We start from the raw sequence: 22,847 nt of genomic DNA on the forward strand, positions 1-22,847 counted from the left end.
TGAAGCTTGGTAAAGGGAGCTTGTCGTGTAAGTGGAAAGTTGACGAAGCTTTTGAAACAGAAATTGAACGAAGAAGAAGATGTGGCTTTCAGTTATATACAGGAGAACGGGGTTGGTGTTATTCTTTTTCCGTCAAACACGAAGTACACAGATAAAACGTGGTTGACTGACCAAGGCCTGTTGTTACACCATTCAGAATGCACAACAAAATGTAACAACACTTTGATACCCATTTTTCTACGTTCGTGATCACTTGAAATGAATACTGAAAAGATAAGTGTTTAAGGTAGTGACTGAATGGATGTGAAGGTAAACATTTTCAGAAATATTTGATTTCGGCATCAAAGCGTGTAACATACAATCTTGCACACGTTTGCTTTAGTAGTGGCAAAGAAGGAATGCGTGCGACATAACATGCTATCATGACATACAGAGAAGGAGAGGGAGCCGGAGAAAAAAAGGAAAAAAGAATCGATCTATCAAGGCTGTTAAAGAGAACGTGTTTGTTTGACTCAATGTAGATTAATGATGCGGTCGAAACTTCAAGGTCTCTCACAATAAACAATTAAACGATGCCCGACGATTTGCTTGGTTTGCCATTTAATGTAAGGACTAATTGATGTTCATGCTTACACTGGCAGTTCCGCAGAATTGTAATTAAGCTAATAAGGGCGATGTTTTTCGCAACAATTTGACCTTTTTCTTCGCCTTTATTCTCATTAGTATACATGCTCCTGAACTGTTGCTTTTCTGTACCTTTGTGTTATCATTTTAATGCTTTTTTTTCGTAATTTCTGCCACGTGATTAATGTTGAGAGTTGGAATGTCAAGGACGAGATAGTTTTAAAATAGTTTTGATCGCTCGTCATCTATATTTCAACCAAAAAAAAAAAAAAAAAAAAATGATAACCCATTTACGCCCACATTTTATTTGTTCACAACTAAACTATTGGTTTTTGTGTCTTACGGAGTTTCTGAGAGCATTTGTGACGTTAGAATATGAACTTTTCGTTTTGAGCATAAAATGTTATCGACCCTTTTTGGGGGGACCGCTCTGTTGACATTTCACAGTGTAAATAAAATATTTCGTTAATATCATATTGCAAATATATTTTTGCACCAGAGTTGGCGAAAAACCGTTTCCGAACTGCAAAATTGGAGGCTTAAATGCCACTAAATCGTGAACTATGAATTTAGAACGCTAAAGTTCAAGACTGTTTGAACATAGTCTTCAAAATGTTTCTCCTACGGGGATTGGCTTTGGTTCTGTCCAATATAGGTCCATTGACTTCCTCAGCAGGAATCAATCATGCAGTCATTTTGCAAACCAATAAGTAAAAAAAAAACAAATACTCTGCTACATGTCCATCAGTCGTCCATGCATTGGGACATGTATCTATTTGGCTTTTTCAAATCTAATAAATGATGTTAAAAGACTGATGACCGTCGCCCAAGCCAATCCATGTGTGGCCTATAAATGTACACTATTCTCGCTCACATTGTGTAACACAAATTTGAGGTGCAACACATGATCATAATAATAATTTCATTCTCTTCAGCACCTCTAACTTGCTTCATTGTAGTTTGCTGGACTTAAAATAATAATATTAATCTTTATTAAAATAAGATATCAGAGAGAACATATACCCAGTGTTGTAGACGCTGCAAGGGACAACACCTGGCGCAAACAACGAGGAACCTTAGCAACTGACAACCCCGGCATTAGCAATCAACAACCAATGGCAGTACGTTGCTGACCATCATCAACGAACTACAACTACAGCTTGACTTGAAAAGGGATCTGGCATATGTTCAGGTGCAGATGCAGGACAATATAGTAGTTAGGGATCGCAAATAATTCCAGATGTCAGGAAACACCTTTCAAAAGGCTTAGATGAGTAGATTGTACTGCTTCATCTTTACTGATAGCCTAATATGAATGTGTCAAGGATATTTGATGTGTGTGTGTGTGTGTGCTCGTGTGTGTGTGTGTGTGTGTGCGTTTGTGTGTGTGTGTATGTGTCTGTGTGTGTGCGCGTTCGTTTGTGTGTGTGTGTGTGTGTGTGTGTGTGTGTGTGTGTGTGTGTGTGTGTGTGTGCGTGTGTGGATCGTGGGCCCATACGTGGGTAGGGACGTGCAAGTGTGTTTGTGTATGTGCGTGCGTACGTGCGTGGGCGAGCGCTCGTGTCTGTGTATGTATGTGCGTATACAAAAGTGTACTCCAATATACCTCTGTGAGGCGTTAGACGCAGGCAGCTAGACATGTACGTAGGAGGTCATCTCAAATCTAGAACTCGTCTCTTTATGTCAACTTTATTGACTACGAGAAAGCGTTTGATAGCGTTGACCGACAAAGCCTCTGGAAACTGCTGAGACATCATGGAGTGCCGGAAAAGATCACCAACATCATCAGGAACTCATACGAGGGTTTGACCTGCAGAGTAGTCCACGGCTGTCAACTAACAGATGCCTTCCAAGTGAGAACAGGCGTGAGACAAGGATGTCTACTATCGCCTTTCCTGTTCCTACTTGTGATTGACTGGGTGATGAAGGCATCCACAGCCCAGAAGCAGAACGGAATCCAGTGGACACTCTGGACACAGTTAGATGACCTGGACTTTGCAGATGACGTGGCCCTTCTTTCCCACACCCAACAACAAATGCAGGAGAAGACCAGCACCGTGGCCAACAACTCCGCTCGATTTGGCCTCAACATCCACAAGGGGAAGAGCAAGGTCCTTAGGACCAACGCAACAGCCAACACGACCCCCATCACGCTGGATGGTGAAGCACTGCAAGAGGTAGACAATTTCACCTATCTCGGAAGCATTGTCGACAAGCAGGGTGGCACGGACGTTGATGTTAGAGTCCGGATTGGCAAAGCAAGAGCAGCTTTCCTTCAACTGAAGAACGTATGGGCATCAGCAGACCTGAGCATCAACACCAAGCTCAGGAATTTCAACACCACGGTGAAGTCAGTCTTGCTGTATGGAGCCGAAACCTGGAGAACTACAGTTGCCATCACAAGAAAAATCCAGACCTTCATTAACACCTGCCTCAGAAGAATCCTCCGAATTCGCTGGCCTGACACCATCAGCAACAAAGACCTTTGGCAGCGAGCAAAACAGTTATCCGTAGAACAGGACATTCTGCAAAGACGCTTCCGGTGGATTGGCCACACACTCCGCAAGACGACAACCAGCATCACGCGACAGGCCCTCACATGGAACCCGCAGGGCAAGAGGAGACGAGGCCGGCCGAGAAACACCTGGCGTCGTGACTTGGAGGCAGAGGTGAAACACATCGGCTACACCTGGAGACAACTGGAGAGATTGGCCCAGGATCCGAGTGCCTGGCGAGCTCTTGTTGGCGGCCTATGCCCCGGACGGGGTCAAAGGCATAAATGATGATGATGATCTCAAATCTAGCCAGCATTTGACATTTGACATTTGACACGAAATAAGACCGTCCTCCCCTTGTCCACATACACACAATCAGCATCTTGACTGTTTCCTTTGAAGAGTGAAAATTGGTTGATTAATTGATCCATATTCTAAAAAGCTACTAATGTGAGTTAGGAATTTATAATATAAGGTCATATAAGCTTACCATGCCGAAGAAGGCAGTATCGTGCCGAAATATTGATTATATAAACGTACCTAACCTGGTTAGTGGTGTGTGTTTTTTAAATTTAAATTTAGGAATTTAATTCATAAACATTCCCACTTTGCACAGAGTGCACCTGGGATCTTTGTATTTGGTATGTGTCCAAGTGGAGATGTACAAGCCAGATCTGAGATGTTTGGTCCAAGCGGAGATGTACAAGCCAGATCTGAGATGTTTGGTCCAAGTGGAGATGTACAAGCCCGATCTGAGATGTTTGGTGCAAGTGGAGATGTACAAGCCAGATCTTAGATGTTTGGTGCAAGTGGAGATGTACAAGCCAGATCTGAGATGTTTGGTGCAAGTGGAGATGTACAAGCCAGATCTGAGATGTTTGGTGCAAGTGGAGATGTACAAGCCAGATCTGAGATGTTTGGTCCAAGTGGAGATGTACAAGCCAGATCTGAGATGTTTGGTGCAAGTGGAGATGTACAAGCCAGATCTGAAATGTTTGGTGCAAGTGGAGATGTACAAGCCAGATCTGAGATGTTTGGTGCAAGTGGAGATGTACAAGCCAGATCTGAGATGTTTGGTGCAATTGTTCACACGGGAAGCAATGTTGCTTTAAAACATTGTTGAACTTCAAACTTATCTCGCTAAAACCAATACCTCACATGTGTATTCCAATCGTGACACTGAACACTTTCTTTGAAGTGTCGTGTTTCAAGTGAACTTTTAAATCGGTCTCAATACAGGCAAAGTTTGTCTGGGGAGCGTTCCAGACATTCGACACCTATTGCCATATAAGGTCATATTTTAAGAGAAGTTCAGGAAAGCTTCCAGTCGCAATGTTTTTGCAGTTCTCTGAGATGATCATAAATTGGCGAACATGAAATGTGAACAATATACGCGCAAAAATATGACATTCAACGCAGATCGAGACTGCCATTGTTCTGCGCGGCAAACTTGAAATTGAACAATATGCCTTATTTCAATGTTCACCAAAATATGACATGTATCGGACATGGACCGAGAAAGTGACTGTTTTACACGGCCGCGCAAGTGGTCGCGGGGTATTAAGATCCTTGTCAAATGTCATATTTTGGTCAAACATACAAATAAATCGTGAAAATGAGCACCATGTTGTGTTTCACGTGAACTTTTAAACCGGTCTCAATTTGTCTAGAGCGCAACGTTCTATTCATTCGACACTTGCGGAAGTATTGTCATATAAGGCAATCTTTTAGGAGTAAAGTTTTCTTGGAATCTTGGGACAGTTCATTCGTCTCTCGGTGTATGTATAGTCACGTTTGGACGTGCGCGTATGTGACTTTGTTTTTGCAGGTCTCTGAGATGATATAAAATCGGCGAACATCAAAGTACATGTACCCGTTTGTGGCCCTTCTTTCCCATACCCAGCAACAAATGCAGGAGAATACCAGCACTGTGGCCAACAACTCCGCTCGATTTGGCCTCAACATCCACAAGGGGAAGAGCAAGTCCTTAGGACCAACGCAACAGCCAACACGACCCCCATCAAGCTGGATGGTGAAGCACTGCAAGAGGTAGACAATTTCACCTATCTCGGAAGCATTGTCGACAAGCAGGGTGGCACGGACGTTGATGTTAGAGTCCGGATTGGCAAAGCAAGAGCCGCTTTCCTTCAACTGAAGAACGTATGGGCATCAGCAGACCTGAGCATCAACACCAAGCTCAGGATTTTCAACACCACGGTGAAGTCAGTCTTGCTGTATGGAGCCGAAACCTGGAAAACTACAGTTGCCATCACAAGAAAAATCCAGACCTTTATTAACACCTGCCTCAGAAGAATCCTCCGAATTCCCTGGCCTGACACCATCAGCAACAAAGACCTTTGGCAGCGAACAAAACAGTTATCTGTACAACAGGACATTCTGCAAAGACGCTTCCGGTAGATTGGCCACACACTCCGCAAGACGACAACCAGCATCACGCGACAGGCCCTCACATGGAACCCGCAGGGCAAGAGGAGACGAGGCCGGCCGAAAAACACCTGGCGTCGTGACTTGGAGGCAGAGGTGAAACACATCGGTTACACCTGGAGACAACTGGAGAGATTGGCCCAGGATCGGAGTGCCTTGCGAGCTCTTGTTGGCGGCCTATGCCCCGGACGGGGTCAAAGGCATGGATGATGGATGGATGACAATCCAAAAAATAAGGAAATATCTGAAACTGTATTTTAATCATTGTAACTTTTTTGAGATTGTCTTTCTTGTACGGTTCATTTCATGTCTATGTGCATGTCATTATGAGCAATCTCTTATTGGAGATCTTGTGCGTCAGGTTTTGACATTTCTGAGTACTCTTGATGTGTACATGTTTAAAGATACACATGCATATTGTAACGAAATGACGTATTGCTCTCGTTGTGTGTGAATGAAGATGAAGAAGAAAACAGACACAAATTGTTCCGGGTTTCTAAGATTCAGATTTATTCATCTGAACAAATTCGTATCGAATCTCATTCTCAGTGTATCATTCTTTCACATGTAAAATTAGGCATGACATACGATAACTCTGTTCCGGACTATCTGCTCTCCATTAAATGAACTCGAGCCCAGAAGACATAGAGTGGAATGACTCTGATTTCTCTCGTAGACTGATCCCTCCTGTAGACTATCCCCGATTTCCCTTTTCCCGGTTTCCTCCTGTAAACCCTGATTTCTTCCGTAGACTGGTTCTAATTTCTCTTTTCCCCATTTTCTCCTGTAGACCGATATCCCGTCGTGTAGTTTAGAACCTAGTGTTCTCCAACTCAATATTATATCTCAATAGCTCCGTCTCGAAGAAGCCCAATCTAGAACTGAATAGCATAGCCCCGATTTCTCCTGTAAACTCGAACTTCTCCTGCAGACCAGCATAGCAAAGAACCCATAAAAAGCAGCTCGTAGAACCGAAAAACCCCGATTTCTCCTTTCCCTTCTCTATTTATCCCCTTCCTTGTTTGTTTACCTGTTACCTTCAGCTACCGCTAACATTTCACTCGTCTATAACGATCTCCCTTGTCTGTCTACGTTACCCCAATACATGTCCTAACAACATACACAACATACCTTGATTCTGCTTCTTCGTTTTCTTGTACCGGTACCTCTAGCAACGAACCGACACTCTCGATCGTCTTAGAGTCAAGGCGATTGAAAGTGTTTGTTTACGTTTCTCTAGGTAACTTCTAACAACGCTCAAACAATTTATCTTACCTAACTAAATCTCTATTTTACTTTCACTCAATCATTATCCTATCAATGATGAATTAATTCTAAAATGCATAACCATATTTACATGCACATTTCATAACACTACATTCATTTATCGTTCTTCTTTGATGAGATCTCGTGTATCACATCCTCAAGTCAAAGCGACCAAAAAGTGTTTGTTTACGTTTCTCTAGGTAACCTCTAACAACGTACAAACAATTTATCTTACCAAACTAAATCTCTGTTTCCTTTCACTCAATCATCATCTTATCAATAATGAATCAATTCTAAAATGCATGCAGTAATATTTACATGCACATTTCATAACATAACATTCTTTTATCGTTCTTCTTTGATGAGATCTCGAATAACGCGTCATCTAAAATGGCGTCATCGAAGGGAAGATTACGTTCCATTGTCATGATGTGTTCGTCTCATAAGAATGCGATCGATACGAACACGATTCCGAATAAAAACTACATGAACTAATCAGCGAAAGTTTCCTGCTACGAACTGTGCAGTGGTTTTCCGGTGAGTACATTTTAACACAGTTAATATCATGACATTTGTCCACAAGTCTCCCAGTCCCTTCACGTGTGTCAAGGAAGAACACTTTTAGATCTGTATCACATGTTTCTCAGTACAAAAGTTAGATCCGCAAATGTTCAGGTTAAAGTTTCTGGATAATACTAATAGGGCCATCTGTAATAGGGCTTTCTAACATTATGCTCCGCATAATCTATATATATTTTAAAACATATCTGTAACTACCGGAACTGGAACATAGAAACTGAATTTGAAATTGAAATTTGAGTGAATCACTCCTTGTACATTTAATCCATTTTGTTATATTTCAGGGTGATGGTTGTTTTGCCATTCTTCCTTTTGACTACAGACGACGAATAGGTGTTGGTTGTCTGCACCTGTGCGATTGCCATGACTTCGTCATGTGGCAGGTATATCACAACCGGATACAGTTTCGGTGTGGTAGATGGTGAGTTTTCTTTTTCCGAATTCTCTTCATTGATGGATACCTCACTGATGGTTTCGTATACTTGTGTCATCTGTAACACATTAATATCATATTGTGCTAATTAAGTTATTCATAGTCAATGTTTTCATATTTGTCAACCGTCCATATTACAATACATCTAGTATTACCCACTTATCTTCTAAAACTAACCGGATAGGCCAAAATCGGTGCTGTAGTGAGTTTTTCTTTCAGTGTTTTGAAAGAATCTTGACAATCCGAAGTCCATTCAAAATGCCGATTTTTCTCGCATGCTTGATGTAATGGTTTTGCAATTTTGGCAAAATCTCGAACGTATCGACGATAGTAACCACAGAGACCAATGAAACTTCGAACTTCTTTTGTCGATTTTGGTGTAGGCCATTCATCCACTGCTTTGATTTTCTCTGGATCAGTTTTCACTCCATTTTCGCTGACAACATGTCCAAGGAACTGAATTTCCTTTTGAAACAAGTTACATTTCGACGGCTTGAGTTTCAATTTTGCCTCTTGAAATCTTTGTAGTACGTGTCCCAGTCTTTCAATTCCTTCTTCAAAGGTTTTGCTTGGAACGATAGTGTCATCTACAAACAGCAAACATTCTTCCCATTGTAGTCCTCTGAGTACGTTTTCCATGAGTCTTTCAAATGTAGCTGGCGAATTTGACAGACCAAAAGGTAAGACATTGAAGTGGAAAAGTCCCATCTTGGTAGCAAATGCAGTTTTCTTTTTAGACTGTTCATCCATAGGAATCTGCCAGAATCCACTTTGTAGATCAACTGTTGAGAACCAATGGTTTCCAGCTAACGCATCAAGACAGGTGTCGATTCTTGGGAGAGGATAGGCATCTGACACAGTTATGTCGTTTAGACGTCTATAGTCCACACAGAATCGTATCGTTCCATCTTTCTTTCTGATCAGAGTAACAGGAGATGACCAACTGCTGTTTGATGGTTCGATGACGTTTCTTTTCAACATCTTCTTCACGTCTTCTTTTTCTGCTTTCGCTAATGCCAAAGGTTGTTGCCGGGTTGTAGTTTGAATGGCCTTGCTTCTCTTGTGTTGATTTCATGAGTAGCTTTATCTGTCAAACCCATGTCATCAGAAGATGTGGCAAAAACGTCTTGATATCGTATCAACAGCTGTTTCAAACTCTGTATTTGATGAGGTTCCAAATGTTCTGCACTTCTTTTCAACAGATCTTGTAGATGTTCAGGGATCTGATCACTTCTGTTATCTTCTTTCGTAACGTTTGTAGCTCTCACCTCATCTGGTTGCTGTTCATACACGGATTCACATTTTCCAAGTTGTTGATTTGGGTACAATACCACATCTCTGTCCGTAGTGTTCACTATTTTTGCAACAAGGTTGACTTTGCTTTGCGTCAATGCTGGTAATAGAACAATACCTCTGTTGTGTACAATTGTAGAAAGTGGTTCCATGTACAGCAGTTGATTCAAGTGTTCTCTCTCTGGTATTTGCACTGAAATCCATCTCACAGTATGTGCAGGTAGATTTGTTGTAGAAGTTGCTTGAATTTGGCCAATCATGTCTTCCAATACAACAGGAAAGTGTGTCATTTTGAAGTTGTATTTTCAACTTTTTGAAGTCGATTTGACAGCAATGTTTTAGAAGAAAGTCTTGCCCTAGAATACCATCAACTGGAATGTCACAGACTATAATCACATGTTCAAATGTGCTTTGTCCCAACGTGATTTTAAACACTGCTGATCCCTGTTGCTTAATTGCTTGACCATTCACAGCAACTAATGGAGTAGACACTTGAAGAGGTGAAATACTGTTTTTGTTAAGTTTATCAAAAACTGACGTAGAAAGAAGAGTTGTAGTGCTTCCACAATCAACTAGAAAGTTGACTTTTTCTTGGTTCTCTACCAATACAGAAGTATACATTCCATTGTCAGTATCACTAATTTTTGATCTCGATACACCAATTCTTCTTGGAACATCTTCTTGTGTTTTATCTTCTTTCTCTTTGTTTTCCTGTTTCGTAATTTCTTCTTTCTTCATGTTGCGTTGACTCAATTGAGTATCCTCCCTGTTTTCCTGTTTCGTAATTTCTTCTTTCTTCATGTGGCGTTGACTCGGTTGAATATCCTCCCTGTTTTCCTGTTTCGTAATTTCTTCTTTCTTCATGTAGCGTTGAGTATCTTCCCTGTTTTTCTGTTCCGTAGTTTCTTCTTTCTTCATGTTGGGTCTTCGTCGATTTACCGATTCTTGACCCTTTAGAATCGGCGGTTCTCGTTTCCCTCTCTTCTCTGTTGAGAACGTCCGTTGTGGGTTGGTTGAGTTTCAAATTTTTCCTGTTCTTTGCACTTCCTGTACAAATTACAGTCTTTCAAACTGTGGTCAGAGCGTTTACAACATGTGCAAAACTGTGTTCTCTGTCTGCAGTCTCTGGAAAAATGTGTAGTCCCATTACATGTCCAGCACCGTCTGTTTTCTTTCTGTTGTTGTTGACGATTTCGCGTAGATGTCTCCGGTGAAGAATTTATTGTCGTTGATTCTTCACCGTTGACCATGAAGATTTCTTTTTCTGTGGTACCATGATAGCTTCATACATGTCAGCCACCTCTTTAGCTTCTCGAATGGTTTGACAGTTTCTCTCCAAACATCGCCATTTTATGTCTGGACTCATATTTTTATACCATTGCTGTAGTGCAAGTTGATGTTGAGTTGATGTCCCAACGTTTGGATATGCCCTTTGTGCAAGTAGCAGAAGTTCATCAGAAAAGTCTGCCAATCCTTCATTTGGTAGTCTTTTTCTGTTTTCAAACTGCGTGGTCCAGTACACCCCATGTCTGGATGCTGTGCCGAATCTCTGTCGCAGTTGAAATATAAGACTGGCATATTCTCTTTTCTCATGATGTGCTAGTCCAGCGTAGAATCTTCTAGCTTGTCCTTTCAAACAGGCTCCAAGAGTGAGTGTTCTTTCTCTCAGTGTCCAACCACCTAAATCAGCAATACATTCAAACTGATCTAAGTATGTCTCAAAGTCATCACTCCCATCGAAACGTTGTGGTTTCATTTGTAGACCTCTTCTACTTGATCCTTTGTATGTCTTGTCTGTTACTGTTAGTTCTTGAACACCTCCAGTAGAATTATGACTATTTCCTCCCATCGGAAATTCTGTTCTCTCAGTTTCTTCATCACGTAGATACTGTTCATAAAATTGTTCAGGATTCATCATTGTTAATACCTTCGTTTCTTCTTTTGCAGAAATCAATTAAGTCCAATCCAAGCAGAATCTCCGTAAAAAGTCACTTTTAAAGAAAAGTCATTCTTCATCCGGTATAAAAGTCAAAAGACATCTCCTTCTTGTAAAATCCTCTTCTTCAACGATATCAGCTACGGCTATGTATAAAACATGTATCAAAAGTCAATAAAGTTTATAAAAATCACCTACAGGCTACTATGCTTCTAATTTCTTCAGTTCTTCTTCTTTCTTTTGTTGTACGTTGTCTAGTTTCTTCAGTTCCTCTTCTTTCTCTCTTGTTGCACGTTGTCACAATCACATGAAGATTTTAATCCGTGAATAATCACATGAAGATTTTAATCCGTGAATAATCACATGAAGATTTTAATCCGTGAATAATCACATGAAGATTTTAATCCGTGAATAATCACATGAAGAAATAATCCGTGAATAATCACATGAAGATAATAATCCGTGAATAATCACATGAAGATAATAATCCGTGAATAATCACATGAAGATAATAATCCGTGAATCAGCAGGGTTATTTCCTTTTTTTTTTTCTTTTTTTTTTCACACACACACTTTAATCCATGAATCTGTATTGCAGGGTTATTTCCAAGAAATGTGTCTTTTACAAAAGAATCACAAATCCCACTTCTGACACCATTGTAACGAAATGACGAATTGCTCTCGTTGATTGTTGTTGTGTGTGAAAATGAAGACGAAGAATAAAACAGACACAAATTATTCCGGGTTTCAAGATTCAGATTTAATAGGGACATCCAGATTCAACCTTCGTCAGACGAACATTCGTCGGTGGTGGGGATTTCCTCTCTTATTTTTAACTGTGTGCCTCAATGCGCATGCGCTTGGTTTTTGGCGCTCACCACTGCTTGCCGAAGATCGGGATCTGCGTGGTGAAAAAGGCATGTTTGACGAACCTCAATCAGCAATCTTCGTGAGTACTTTTAGTCCTTTTCATAATGTTAAAAATATGTTTTATGTGCGCAGTGTTAAAGTTTAATATCTTTACGACGCTTCTGTGGACTGTGCATCTGTAAACTGTTCATTTTGGAGGCGTAGTGCATGAACACGGATACCCACACAACTCAGAACTTGAGTCGACGAGCGACATATCCTGCCAATTATCTCCCTTGATCTCTCTTGCACAAGACACTTGTTTCCACTAGACCTATTTGTTTTAGAGTTGGGAGATTTTACAGGAATGATACTAACAATCTAAAAAAAAAAAATCAGTGTTGCTTGTGTACAGCATATTCAGATGTCTGGAATATTCCGATAAAAAAGACTCGTCATATATAACACTACTCGTCATCACTGTTTCGAAAAACAGACGAACGCACGAAGAACTTCGCGTAGATCTGGACCGAAATTAGAAAGTGGTGACCGTGACGGGATGTGACGTCACCACTTCAACAAACTCGCGAACATCGGAACTCACGAACTTTTGACGAAGGCAAATCTGGATGTCTCTTTAATATGTTAATAAATTCGTATCGTATCTCATTCTCAGTGTATCATTCATTCACATGTAAAATAAGAATGATAAACAATAACTCCGCTCCGGACTATCTTCTCTCCGTTAAATGACCTCGATCCCAGAAGACATAGAGTGGAATGACTGATTTCTTTCGTAGACTGATCTCTCCTGTAGACTATCCCCGATTTCTCTTTTCCCTGATTTCTCCAGTAGACCCAGATTTCTCCTGTAGACTGGTCCTAATTTCTCTTTTCCCCATTTCCTCCTGTAGATCAATACCCCGTCGTGTAGCTTAGAACCTAGTGTTCTCCAACTCAATATTATATCTCAATAGTCCCGTCTCGAAGAAGCACCGTCTTCCTAGCGTAGAACAGTCTAACAAGTCCAAAAACACATTCTTTTTTTGTTCCTTTCCCTTCTCTATTTATCCCCTTCCTTGTTTGTTTACCTGTTACCGCTAGCTACCGCTAACGTTTCGATCGTCCATAACGATCTCCCTTGTCTGTCTACGTTACCCCAATACATGTCCTAACAACATACACAACATACCTTGATTCTGCTTGTTGTTCTTCTCGTCCGGTACCTCTAGCAACGAACCGACACTCTCGATCGTCTTAGAGTCAAGGCGATCGAAGATGTTTGTTTACGTTTTTCTAAGTAACTTCTAACAACGCTCAAAACTATTTATCTTACCGAACTAAATCTCTATTTTACTTTCACTCAATCATTATTCTATCAATGATGAATTAATTCTAAAATGCATAACCATATTTACATGCACATTTCACAACACAACATTCCTCTATCGTTCTGCTTCGATGAGATCTCGTGTAACACCTTCTCAAGTCAAAGCGACCAAAAGTGTTTGTTTACGTTTCTCTAGGTAACCTCTAACAACGTACAAACAATGTATCTTACTAAACTAAATCTCTGTTTCCTTTCACTCAATCATTATCTTATCAATAATGAATCAATTCTAAAATGCATGCAATAATATTTACATGCACATTTCGTAACTCAACATTCTTTTATCGTTCTTCTTTGATGAGATCTCGAATAACACGTCATCTAAAATGGCGTCATCGAAGGGAAGATTATGTTCCATTGTCATGATGTGTTCGTCTCATAAGAATGCGATCGATACGAACACGATTACGAATAAAAACTACATGAACTAATCAGCGAAAGTTTCCTGCTACGAACTGTGCAGTGGTTTTTTGGTGAGTACATTCTAACACAGTTAATATCATGACATTTGTCCACAAGTCTTCCAGTCTTTCACGTGTGTCAACGAAAAACACTTTTAGATCTGTATCACATGTTTCTCCGTATAAAAGTTAGATCCGCAAATGTTCAGGTTAAAGTTTCTGGATAATACTAATAGGGCTGGACATCTGTTACAATATGCAGACAGACAGACAGACAGACAGACAGACGGCACACACACACACACACATACACACACGCACACACACGCACGCGCACACTAACACACACACACACACACACACACACACACACACACACACACACACACACACACACACACACACACACCAGTACACATTCAAACACGCACGCACGCACGCCTTCATCGCAGATGTCCTCAATTAGAGCATGTGTCCGATAACTGGTACCCATAGTAGTACGTTGCAGTGGTAAGGGGAGAGAGCTTGAAAAGGGGAGTTGGAAAGGTGACGTCCCAACTCGCCCCTTCCTAACTCGCCCCTTCCTAACTCGCCCCCTCCTAATTCGCCCCCTCCCATCTCGCCCACAATTATCTTGGGTTTTGCCAGAGAGGCGATTCGCCCCCGCTCGTAAAAATCCGTCTCTGTTTTTCGCAGAGGGCACACACACACACACACTGACACACACACTGACACACACACTGACACACTAACACGCACACACACACACACACACACTGACACACTAACACACACACACACACACACACACACACACACACACACACATACAATGAAATGGCTTTGTGTATTACGAACTTCCAACTTGTGTGTGTGTATAAATTTGCTTAAAGTTGACGTTCATTAAACATGCGAATGTCCAATGTTCCGTTACAGGTGACGTCATAATGCTTTGGTCACGTACACACATATACACAGACATAATCACTGTGTTGTTGCTTAAAATGTAAGGTTAATTGAAAATGCGAATGTCAAAAGGTGACTTGAAATTGCATTAGCCACGTTGCTTCACAAACGTAACACATATTCACAGACATGATCACTGTTATGTTGTTGGTTAAAGGGTAAGATCAAATAAAAGACACAGGTAAACGTGTTATTTGTATAACTTGTTCTGCACTAGCAAGGTCAAAAATCAACTTCATCGCATGGAATACACGGGGGCGAGTTGCCACTGCTTGCGGGGACGAGTTGCCACTGCTTGCGGGGACGAGTTGCCACTGCTTGCGGGGACGAGTTGACACCCTTAACAGACTGAAAGCAAGTCGAGTGTGAAGTCGGCTTCTACAAAGCGGGGGCGAGATGGGAGGGGGCGAGTCGGTACCTCGCCGTTGGAAACCCCCACACCCTTCGTAACCCTTCCCCTAGGACTCCAGTGTATGAGGATAAGGGGGGATAGAGGTCCCCCTCTCTATTCCCAAGAAACTGCCCTCTTCAGACACAAAACGTAGTGTCCCCCAGCCAAACTCATAGTAATAGGCTCAATTTTCTCAGTTTTATTATTCAGAGGATTTATTTTTAGTTCTGTAACCTGAATGGTTTTTATTTGGGTAAGTTTTTTTTTGCAATTGCATACATCTTCATCAAGCATTTAGTATTTCTGTGATATCTTTTCAGGGTGGCAGTAATGAACAGCTTCGGTCAGGTCAAACATACTCTGAACTACAAACAAGACCTTGCTTTTTGAGTCGAGGTACGTAACCATTCATATATCACTTTGCCTTATAAATCAATAACTGTTCAACTTCAAGATTTCTCTCTCTCCCAACCTCAATTTTTTCTTTTTTCTTTGGTGAGTCAGGTTGTGACTTAAGTTTTGTTCACATGGCAGACTTTGTACCAACTTTCCCCCTACTTTGAAACAATTTTAGTCAGCGCCAAATCAAATCAAAATTGCTGCCCTTGTGAACAGCAAAAACGCTCAAACTTGTTTTAAGCGACGATTCTTGTCCCGATTTTGAATACCAGTGCAGCTATCGGGGCTATCGGAGCTTCCTCCTAATGCGATAAGAGCAGTTTGGCGTTATTTTGGCTATCGCTAACCAATCAGTAAGCGGCGATAAAACAAAGTCTGCGAAAAATCTCTGTTAAAGAATGTAGTGTCCCCCAGTCATACAATTTTACACTGTCAAATTGTAAACATTTTCCGCTGGCTACACTTCATTCTATCAGGTTCTGTTTATTCTATTTTTTTTTCCAGGTACCATGCCTCATGTAACAAAGTCTTGCAAGATGTCAGCCGATCAAGCTCACACATCTTCGTGATCAGGGATATCTGTTTCGGCACAGTCGGTGGTGCTAAACTCTGGCGATGGGGGAGAAGTTCTGTCCAAGACACCACCCCTGTGCATCATCCAGAAACCTGAAGAGTGACAAACCTTGACCCGCATTCCGAGTGTAGGACTGATTATCTTAAGATAACATATGATCCTGAAACCAAATTTTAAAGCAGATTAATTCTTCTCAATCCAGAACTTGTCTTTAAATCATACTGCAGAGATTACATTCCCAGTGCTGCAATGGTTATTCACCACACACACTCAAGGTCCAACCCTGAAGTGATGTGATAGTCATGGATTCACTACAGAGCCTTTTTGGAGGAGAGTGATGTGTGTGTGTGTGTGAAGGTTTATGTAGATCGAAGTGGGTTCACATTGCACATTGGTGTTTGTTTTTTTAGAGGGAACCAGTGAATAGTGGGTTTAGGCATTATAATTATGAAGTATTGTTTGTTTTAGTATATGGGGATTTTATTTGTGAAAAATCTTCATGTTTTTTTTTGGGTTTTTTCTCTGTTCACCAAAAATAAATAAAGGGATGTGATGGCAGAGGAAGTTTCAAAGCTCTCGGATGCATCTCTGGGTATCCAAGTGTATTTGACTCCAAATAGACAAACTGAAGTTGAAAATGTAATTTGCACGATTTTGTTTGAGATACCCTGGGCATTCACTTTACTTTTTCCCATTGATTGCACATGAAATAATTAATTTGCTTGTCTTTTGATCTGATTTATTTCAATTACAAACGGTTTGTCAGCAGTTTCATTTAGATTAATTCTCATTATCCTAAAATCATGTTTTGATTTACCATACTTTGCAAGCAGGAGATTTTATTCCAAAATTGTAGGCAGAATATTTTAACTTTGATTTTTTATTCAAACTGTCAAATGTGGCTTTTTTGTTTGTCTAGAAATTGAGCAATTTGTATCCCCTGACTTGGAGTAGAAGAGTACATGCAGAATTTTTGTTGAGTACCTTGAAGAAGATATTGTATAGTTGGAATTAAAGGTATGACTTGAAACTGTCATTTTATGTTAAATTGTTGTGGATATGACGTGTGTACGTGTGTGTGTGTGTGTGTGTGTGTGTGTGTGTGTCCTGGCAAGAGGTGCCCTGCATCCATCAAACATATGGCTAAGATATGCAATGTATACAGCAAACATCTGAATTAATGTGGCATACATGGGGTTTTCATATTTTTTGTTTGTTTGTTTGCTTAACGCCCAGCCGACCACGAAGGGCCATATCAGGGCGGTGCTGCTTTGACATATAACGTGCGCCACACACAAGACAGAAGTCGCAGCACAGGCTTCGTGTCTCACCCAGTCACATTATTCTGACACCGGACCAACCAGTCCTAGCACTAACCCCATAATGCCAGACGCCAGGCGGAGCAACCACTAGATTGCCAATTTTAAAGTCTTAGGTATGACCCGGCCGGGGTTCGAACCCACGACCTCCCGATCACGGGGCGGACGCCTTACTACTAGGCCAACCGTGCCGGTGGGTTTTCATATGAAAATGTCACTATGACATGGCATGCATCTATGACAATGACATTCATATGACATTCATATGACAATGTCACTTATAATGTGGTAAACACGTGATTTTGACATGTCATTTTCACCTTAAAGTCACATGGCTGCCACTCTAGAACCATTTGCAATTTCTCTATGGCTGACATATTGTTTTACCATATGATTTTTACATGCCATGTCATATGTTTTTCATATGTCCCGCATATTGCTCTGCTGCCTGGGTTACCCCATACAAAAAGCCTCTTTCAAATGTTGGAGGTAAGCAGGGTGCATGTTGTTAGACACAAAACAGTTAGCGTGTCTCTGAACGAAAAACTATTGCACAAATCACACTACATTTTTTTTTCATTCTTTCGGATTTGATTTAATTGGGTGAATTTTTAAATCAACGTGAAAAATAGTGAAATGTAATATGTAACGTTGTAACGTCCTAGCTTTTAATCAAATGTACGCCATGACCTGAAACTTAAAGGGGGCCCGGTAGCTCAGTTGGTAGAGTACTGGACTTGTGATCGGAAGGTCGCAGGTTCGAATTCGGGCCGGGACGGACACGGGTCAACTTTATGTGCAGACCCAGAGACGGAAGCCATGTCCCACCCCCGTGTCATCACAATGGCACGTAAAAGACCTTGGTCATTCTGCCATAAGTGCAGGTGGTTGAATACACCTAAACACGCAAACACCTGGGTAGCGCGACTCCGTTGCTGCTAGCTTTCCACTGGGAGGAAGCGACCCGAATTTCCCAGCGATGGGACAATAAAGTAATGAAAATGAAAATGAAAAATGGTTCTCGAATGTGTGTGTGTTTGTGTGTGTGTGTGTGTGTGTGTGTGTGTGTGTGTGTGCGGTGTGATTTTTCTTCCTATCCTTCTTCTTTTGTTTTCCTTTTTATGAATAAAAAGCCGAAATTACTACATTTAGTCAAGCTGTCGAACTCACGGAATGAAACAGAAGACAACAGGGCTTCGTCAATCCCCGCGACAAGGAAATCGCTAAATTTTCACGTGCAAAACGAAGTGAATTGACAAGCCGGTAAAGCGCGGTAGCGTCTATTGCGCTAAGCAGGAAAGCACGTTTTTCTGTACTTTTTTTAAATTTTCTGAGCTTCTTTTTTTTTTTTATCCAAACATAACATTTCTATATGTTTTTTTGAATCAGGAAACAATAAACAACGAGATGAAATCATTTTTGGATCGATTATCTAAATTCTGATTTTAATAATCATTTTGAGATTTTTAATGACCAAACTTATTAATCAATTTTTAAGCTTCTAAGCTGAAATGCAATCCCATAGTCCGGGCTTCGTCGAAGATTGCTTGGCTAAAGTTTCAATCAATTTGATCTAAAAATGAGGGTGTGACAGTGCCGGCCTCAACTTTTACAAAAAGCCGGATATGACGTCATCAAAGAGATGTATCGAAAAAATGACAAAAAAGGAACCCTCATGTGAAGTTTCATGAAGATCGGTCCAGTAGTTTACTCTGAATCGCTCTACACACATACACACACACACACACACACACACACACACACACACACACACACACACACACCACACACACACACACACACACACACACACACACACACACATACACCTAGACCCTCGTTTTGATTCCCCATCTATGTTAAAACATTTAGTCAAAATTTGACTAAATGTATAAAACCAGGGAGAGGGAAAATAGGGGATTGAGTAGGAGTTACGTATGAAATATTAACGTGTATTGTTTTTCTCGTTGTATCCTTGCTTTGTGATAAACAAACATTCTCTCTCTCTCTCTCTCTCTCTCTCTCTCTCTCTCTCTCTCTCTCTCTCTCTCTCTCTCTCTCTCTCTCTCTCTCTCTCTCTCTCTTTTTTTATTTTTTTTATTTTATTTTTTATTTTTTATTTTTAAAATTTTTATTACTGTCATGCTTATCTTTTGTAATTGTTTTACGTTTGTGTATATATATATATATGTATTTAAGATTAGAATAGTCCCTCTCTGGGCGAGGGCTGGTTGAAAATTAAGAAGCTCGTTTACATTGCTTATGCCACAACCCTCGTAGAATAAAATTTGATTTGATTTGATTTGATTTGATCTCTCACTCTCTCTCTCTCTCTCTCTCTCTCTCTCTCTCTCTCTCTCTCTCTCTCTCTCTCTCTCTCTCTCTGTCTCTGTCTCTCTCTATCTGTCTCTCTCTCTCTCTCTGTCTCCCTCTGTCTCTCTCCCTCTCTCTCTCTTTCTCTCTCTCTCTCTCTGTCTCTCTCTCTCTTTCTGTCTCTCTCTCTCTCTCCCTCTCTCTCTCTTTCTCTCTCTCTCTCTCTCTCTGTCTCTGTCTCTCTCTTTCTCTCTCTCTCTGTCTCTCTCTCTCTCTGTCTCTCTCTGTCTGTCTCTCTCTGTCTCTCTCTCTCTCTCTCTCTTTCTTTTCTTTTACTTTCCTTCACACAGGTGTTTGTTAGAATAGTTTCAAGTTGTCACCTGGCATTTTCTTCTTCTTCTTGTCGTTCGCTGTTACCTGGCATTTTGATAAACAAGCATTTTCGCTCGACCTGGCTGTGACCTTTTCCTTGTTTTGTGAAATCCTTTCTTTCTCGTTTTGATTTATGAATACAAAAAGAAGAAGAGACACAAACGGGTGGATAGGAAGATGAAAAATTAGGTATTGTGTTTCTTCTTCTCAACGGTCATTGTGATAAACAAGTATTTTTCCGCGACCTGATCTTCGCGGTCCTACTAAAATGCGAAAAGACACGAAAAGACACGAAAAGACGCGAAAAGACGCGAAAAGACACAAAAAGACACGAAAAGACACGAAAAGTCCTGGTACATGTAACTGTTTTTAGTCGAGATTGGTGATTTAATTTTTTGTCATTGTCCAGTCTAGTGTTTGTAGTTTATGTTGCCGATCGCTTTTATGTTTTGTGTAATGCCATTATCTGTTAACTAACAGTGTTGGTATTCGCTAGCCGTGTCCAGCCAGCTGCACACAATTAACAGTCTCCTTTGGGTGAAGGAAGTCCTTATCTTTTTGAAGTGGGCGGTCATTTGTGAGAAGCTCGCCATAAACGGATAGCTTGTTACTATTCTTTGATAAAAATTTAACTTTGGTGAACTTCTTATTTGACCTATTCCGTTGGGAAGATGACCAACACGTAAAAGATCCAGATCCAGATCCAGATCCAGACCTTTCCAGAATTGTATATATTGGAGTTCCAATTTTTGACATAACATATTTTAACCTTTTGACATTAAAAGTGGACTGATTTTTCCACACATGATCTAATACAATGACTTCTAACAATTGTTTTACAAATGATATCCATAGATATGTTTCACTGCCTTTGGTGTACATAAGATTATATACTTTGCTCAGATGATATGTTTTTGGAAAATCCAATATGTGTAACCAGTACACAATGATATTACATATTATTTTAATGCTAACTGGGAATCTTCCTAATTCTCCTAGTACTGGTACTACCATAGTTTTCTTATGTACCCCAAGAATTTGTTTACAGAATTTTGAATGAACTTTTTAATGTTGATATTTACAAGTCATGCATTCTTTAAACATTTTTGATAAATCTAATAGTTCATTTGTATTAATCTGGTGTCGAAACCAGATTTCTGCACCATATGTTGATATTGGTGAAATCAAACTATCATACAATTGTAACATAACTTTTATGTTAATATCAGTTTTACGGAACGTTCCACGTAAAACATGAAGTGCTTTGTTTGCTTGTTTGCTCAGATGATCTTGTGCTCTATTTATGTGTGTGTCTGTGTGTGTGTGTGTCTGTGTGTGTGTGTCTCTGTGCCGGTGTGTGTGTGTGTGTGTGTGTGTGTGTGTGTGTGTGTGTGTGTGTGTGTGTGTGTGTGTGTGTGTGTGTGTGTGTGTTTCTTTCTTTCTTTCTTTCTGTCTTTTCGACTGTCTCATTTTCTTCATCTATTTCCATTTTGATTTAAAACAGACAAAAATATAAATGAAATATTGACGGCTATCGTGTTTTTTTGTTCTCACTTGGCATGTTGACACAACAACAACAAAAGTGTACCGGTCTGTGTTGTGACTTTGTTTGTTTGTTTGTTTAACGCCCAGCCGACCACGAAGGGCCATATCAGGGCGGTGTGTTGTGACTGACGAGATGAAACTTTATACACTTTTCAAAACAACAACGCTATTTGTGTCCGTGTGTACTTTTAAAACAGACTTTGATTTGCATCGCTAATATAGGCCGTACAGTAATTGTTTACGAAAATAGCCTGGTTTTAAAGTCTTAAATCTCGAGGTCCTGGGTTAGAATGTCTGCCGAGGCGTCTCCCCCCCCCCCCCCCCCCCCCCCGTGAAGATAAAGAACGCTCAGCCATTAGAGAGCAAACAGGAAGTTACCAGCACAAAAGGCAAGCGTGGAATGAAGCTGTCAAGGTCAGGCTATGTATGTCGGGTTTTAGGTCGCCTTCGCTGTACAGAATTCTGTACACATAACCCCGGATAGTCATAGAGAGACCTCATCTTTAAACCCAACACGTACAGTGCCATGCACGTGATTTCGTCGATTGTCTCTCCCAGGGATTAGTTAGCTAAAGAAATAAAAGCCACGGTGCACCCAGCCCATGTCATTCGTGCAGTATTCACACTGTCAGAGACTCAGGTGGAAAATATCCCTTTAAACCAATCACAGTGTCATGCACGTGCTGTTTGTCAATTCTTTCCCCCGGGGTCAGGAAAAAAAGAAGAGCCACGAAGCACTAAGCCCATGTCATTCGTGCACTACAGTGGAACCTTTTAAGACCTCCAAAAGTCGGACAAAATCAGGTCTTAACAAGGAGGGAGTCTTAAAATGTACAGAGGTTATGAATAGAAAGTCAAAGAAAACTGGGTCTTAAGTTAGTCTTAAAATGGGGGGGGGGGGGGTCTTAAAAGGGGGGTTCCAGTTTATCAACACTGTCGTAGAACTAGGTGGAAATCATCGCTATAAACCCAGCACAGTGTCATGCATGCACGTGATTTCGTCCATTCTGTCTTACAGCGGTCAGGGAGAGAAACAAATCCACGAAGCACCAAGCCCATGCCATTCGTGCGGTATCCATGTTGTCGCGGACACAGGTGGAAAATATCCCTTTAAATCCAGCACAGTGTCATGCACGTGCTGTTTGTCATTTTTTCCCCCAGGGGTCAGGAGAAGAAAGAAACGCCACGGGGCACCCAACCCATGCCATTCGTTCAGTGTAAGGAAGCTGGGTGACACAGCGGACATAATCACAAATT

The 22,847-nt window shown here is 40.8% G+C and overlaps 1 protein-coding gene across 1 annotated transcript; it reads left to right on the forward strand.

Annotated features, from left to right (window-relative positions):
- Positions 1-297: 297 nt before the first annotated feature.
- LOC138957803 (uncharacterized) lies at positions 298-5,537 on the forward strand. The gene is made up of 4 exons (XM_070328857.1): positions 298-309; positions 2,292-3,397; positions 3,736-4,190; positions 5,023-5,537. Exons 1-4 carry the CDS (start codon positions 298-300, stop codon positions 5,535-5,537), a joined length of 2,088 nt encoding a protein of 695 aa, XP_070184958.1.
- The last annotated feature ends 17,310 nt before the right edge of the window (positions 5,538-22,847 follow it).

Source organism: Littorina saxatilis, unplaced genomic scaffold (genome assembly GCF_037325665.1).
Source record: "Littorina saxatilis isolate snail1 unplaced genomic scaffold, US_GU_Lsax_2.0 scaffold_409, whole genome shotgun sequence".
NCBI classification, from domain to species: domain Eukaryota; kingdom Metazoa; phylum Mollusca; class Gastropoda; order Littorinimorpha; family Littorinidae; genus Littorina; species Littorina saxatilis.

Bases quoted from the DNA above. Each gene is read 5' to 3' on its own strand.
- LOC138957803 (XM_070328857.1), top strand. The intron at 3,398-3,735 runs GCATAAATGATG...CACTTTGCACAG, and splicing joins TGCCCCGGACGGGGTCAAAG to AGTGCACCTGGGATCTTTGT. The intron at 4,191-5,022 runs GTTTGGTGCAAT...TCCCATACCCAG, and splicing joins GTACAAGCCAGATCTGAGAT to CAACAAATGCAGGAGAATAC.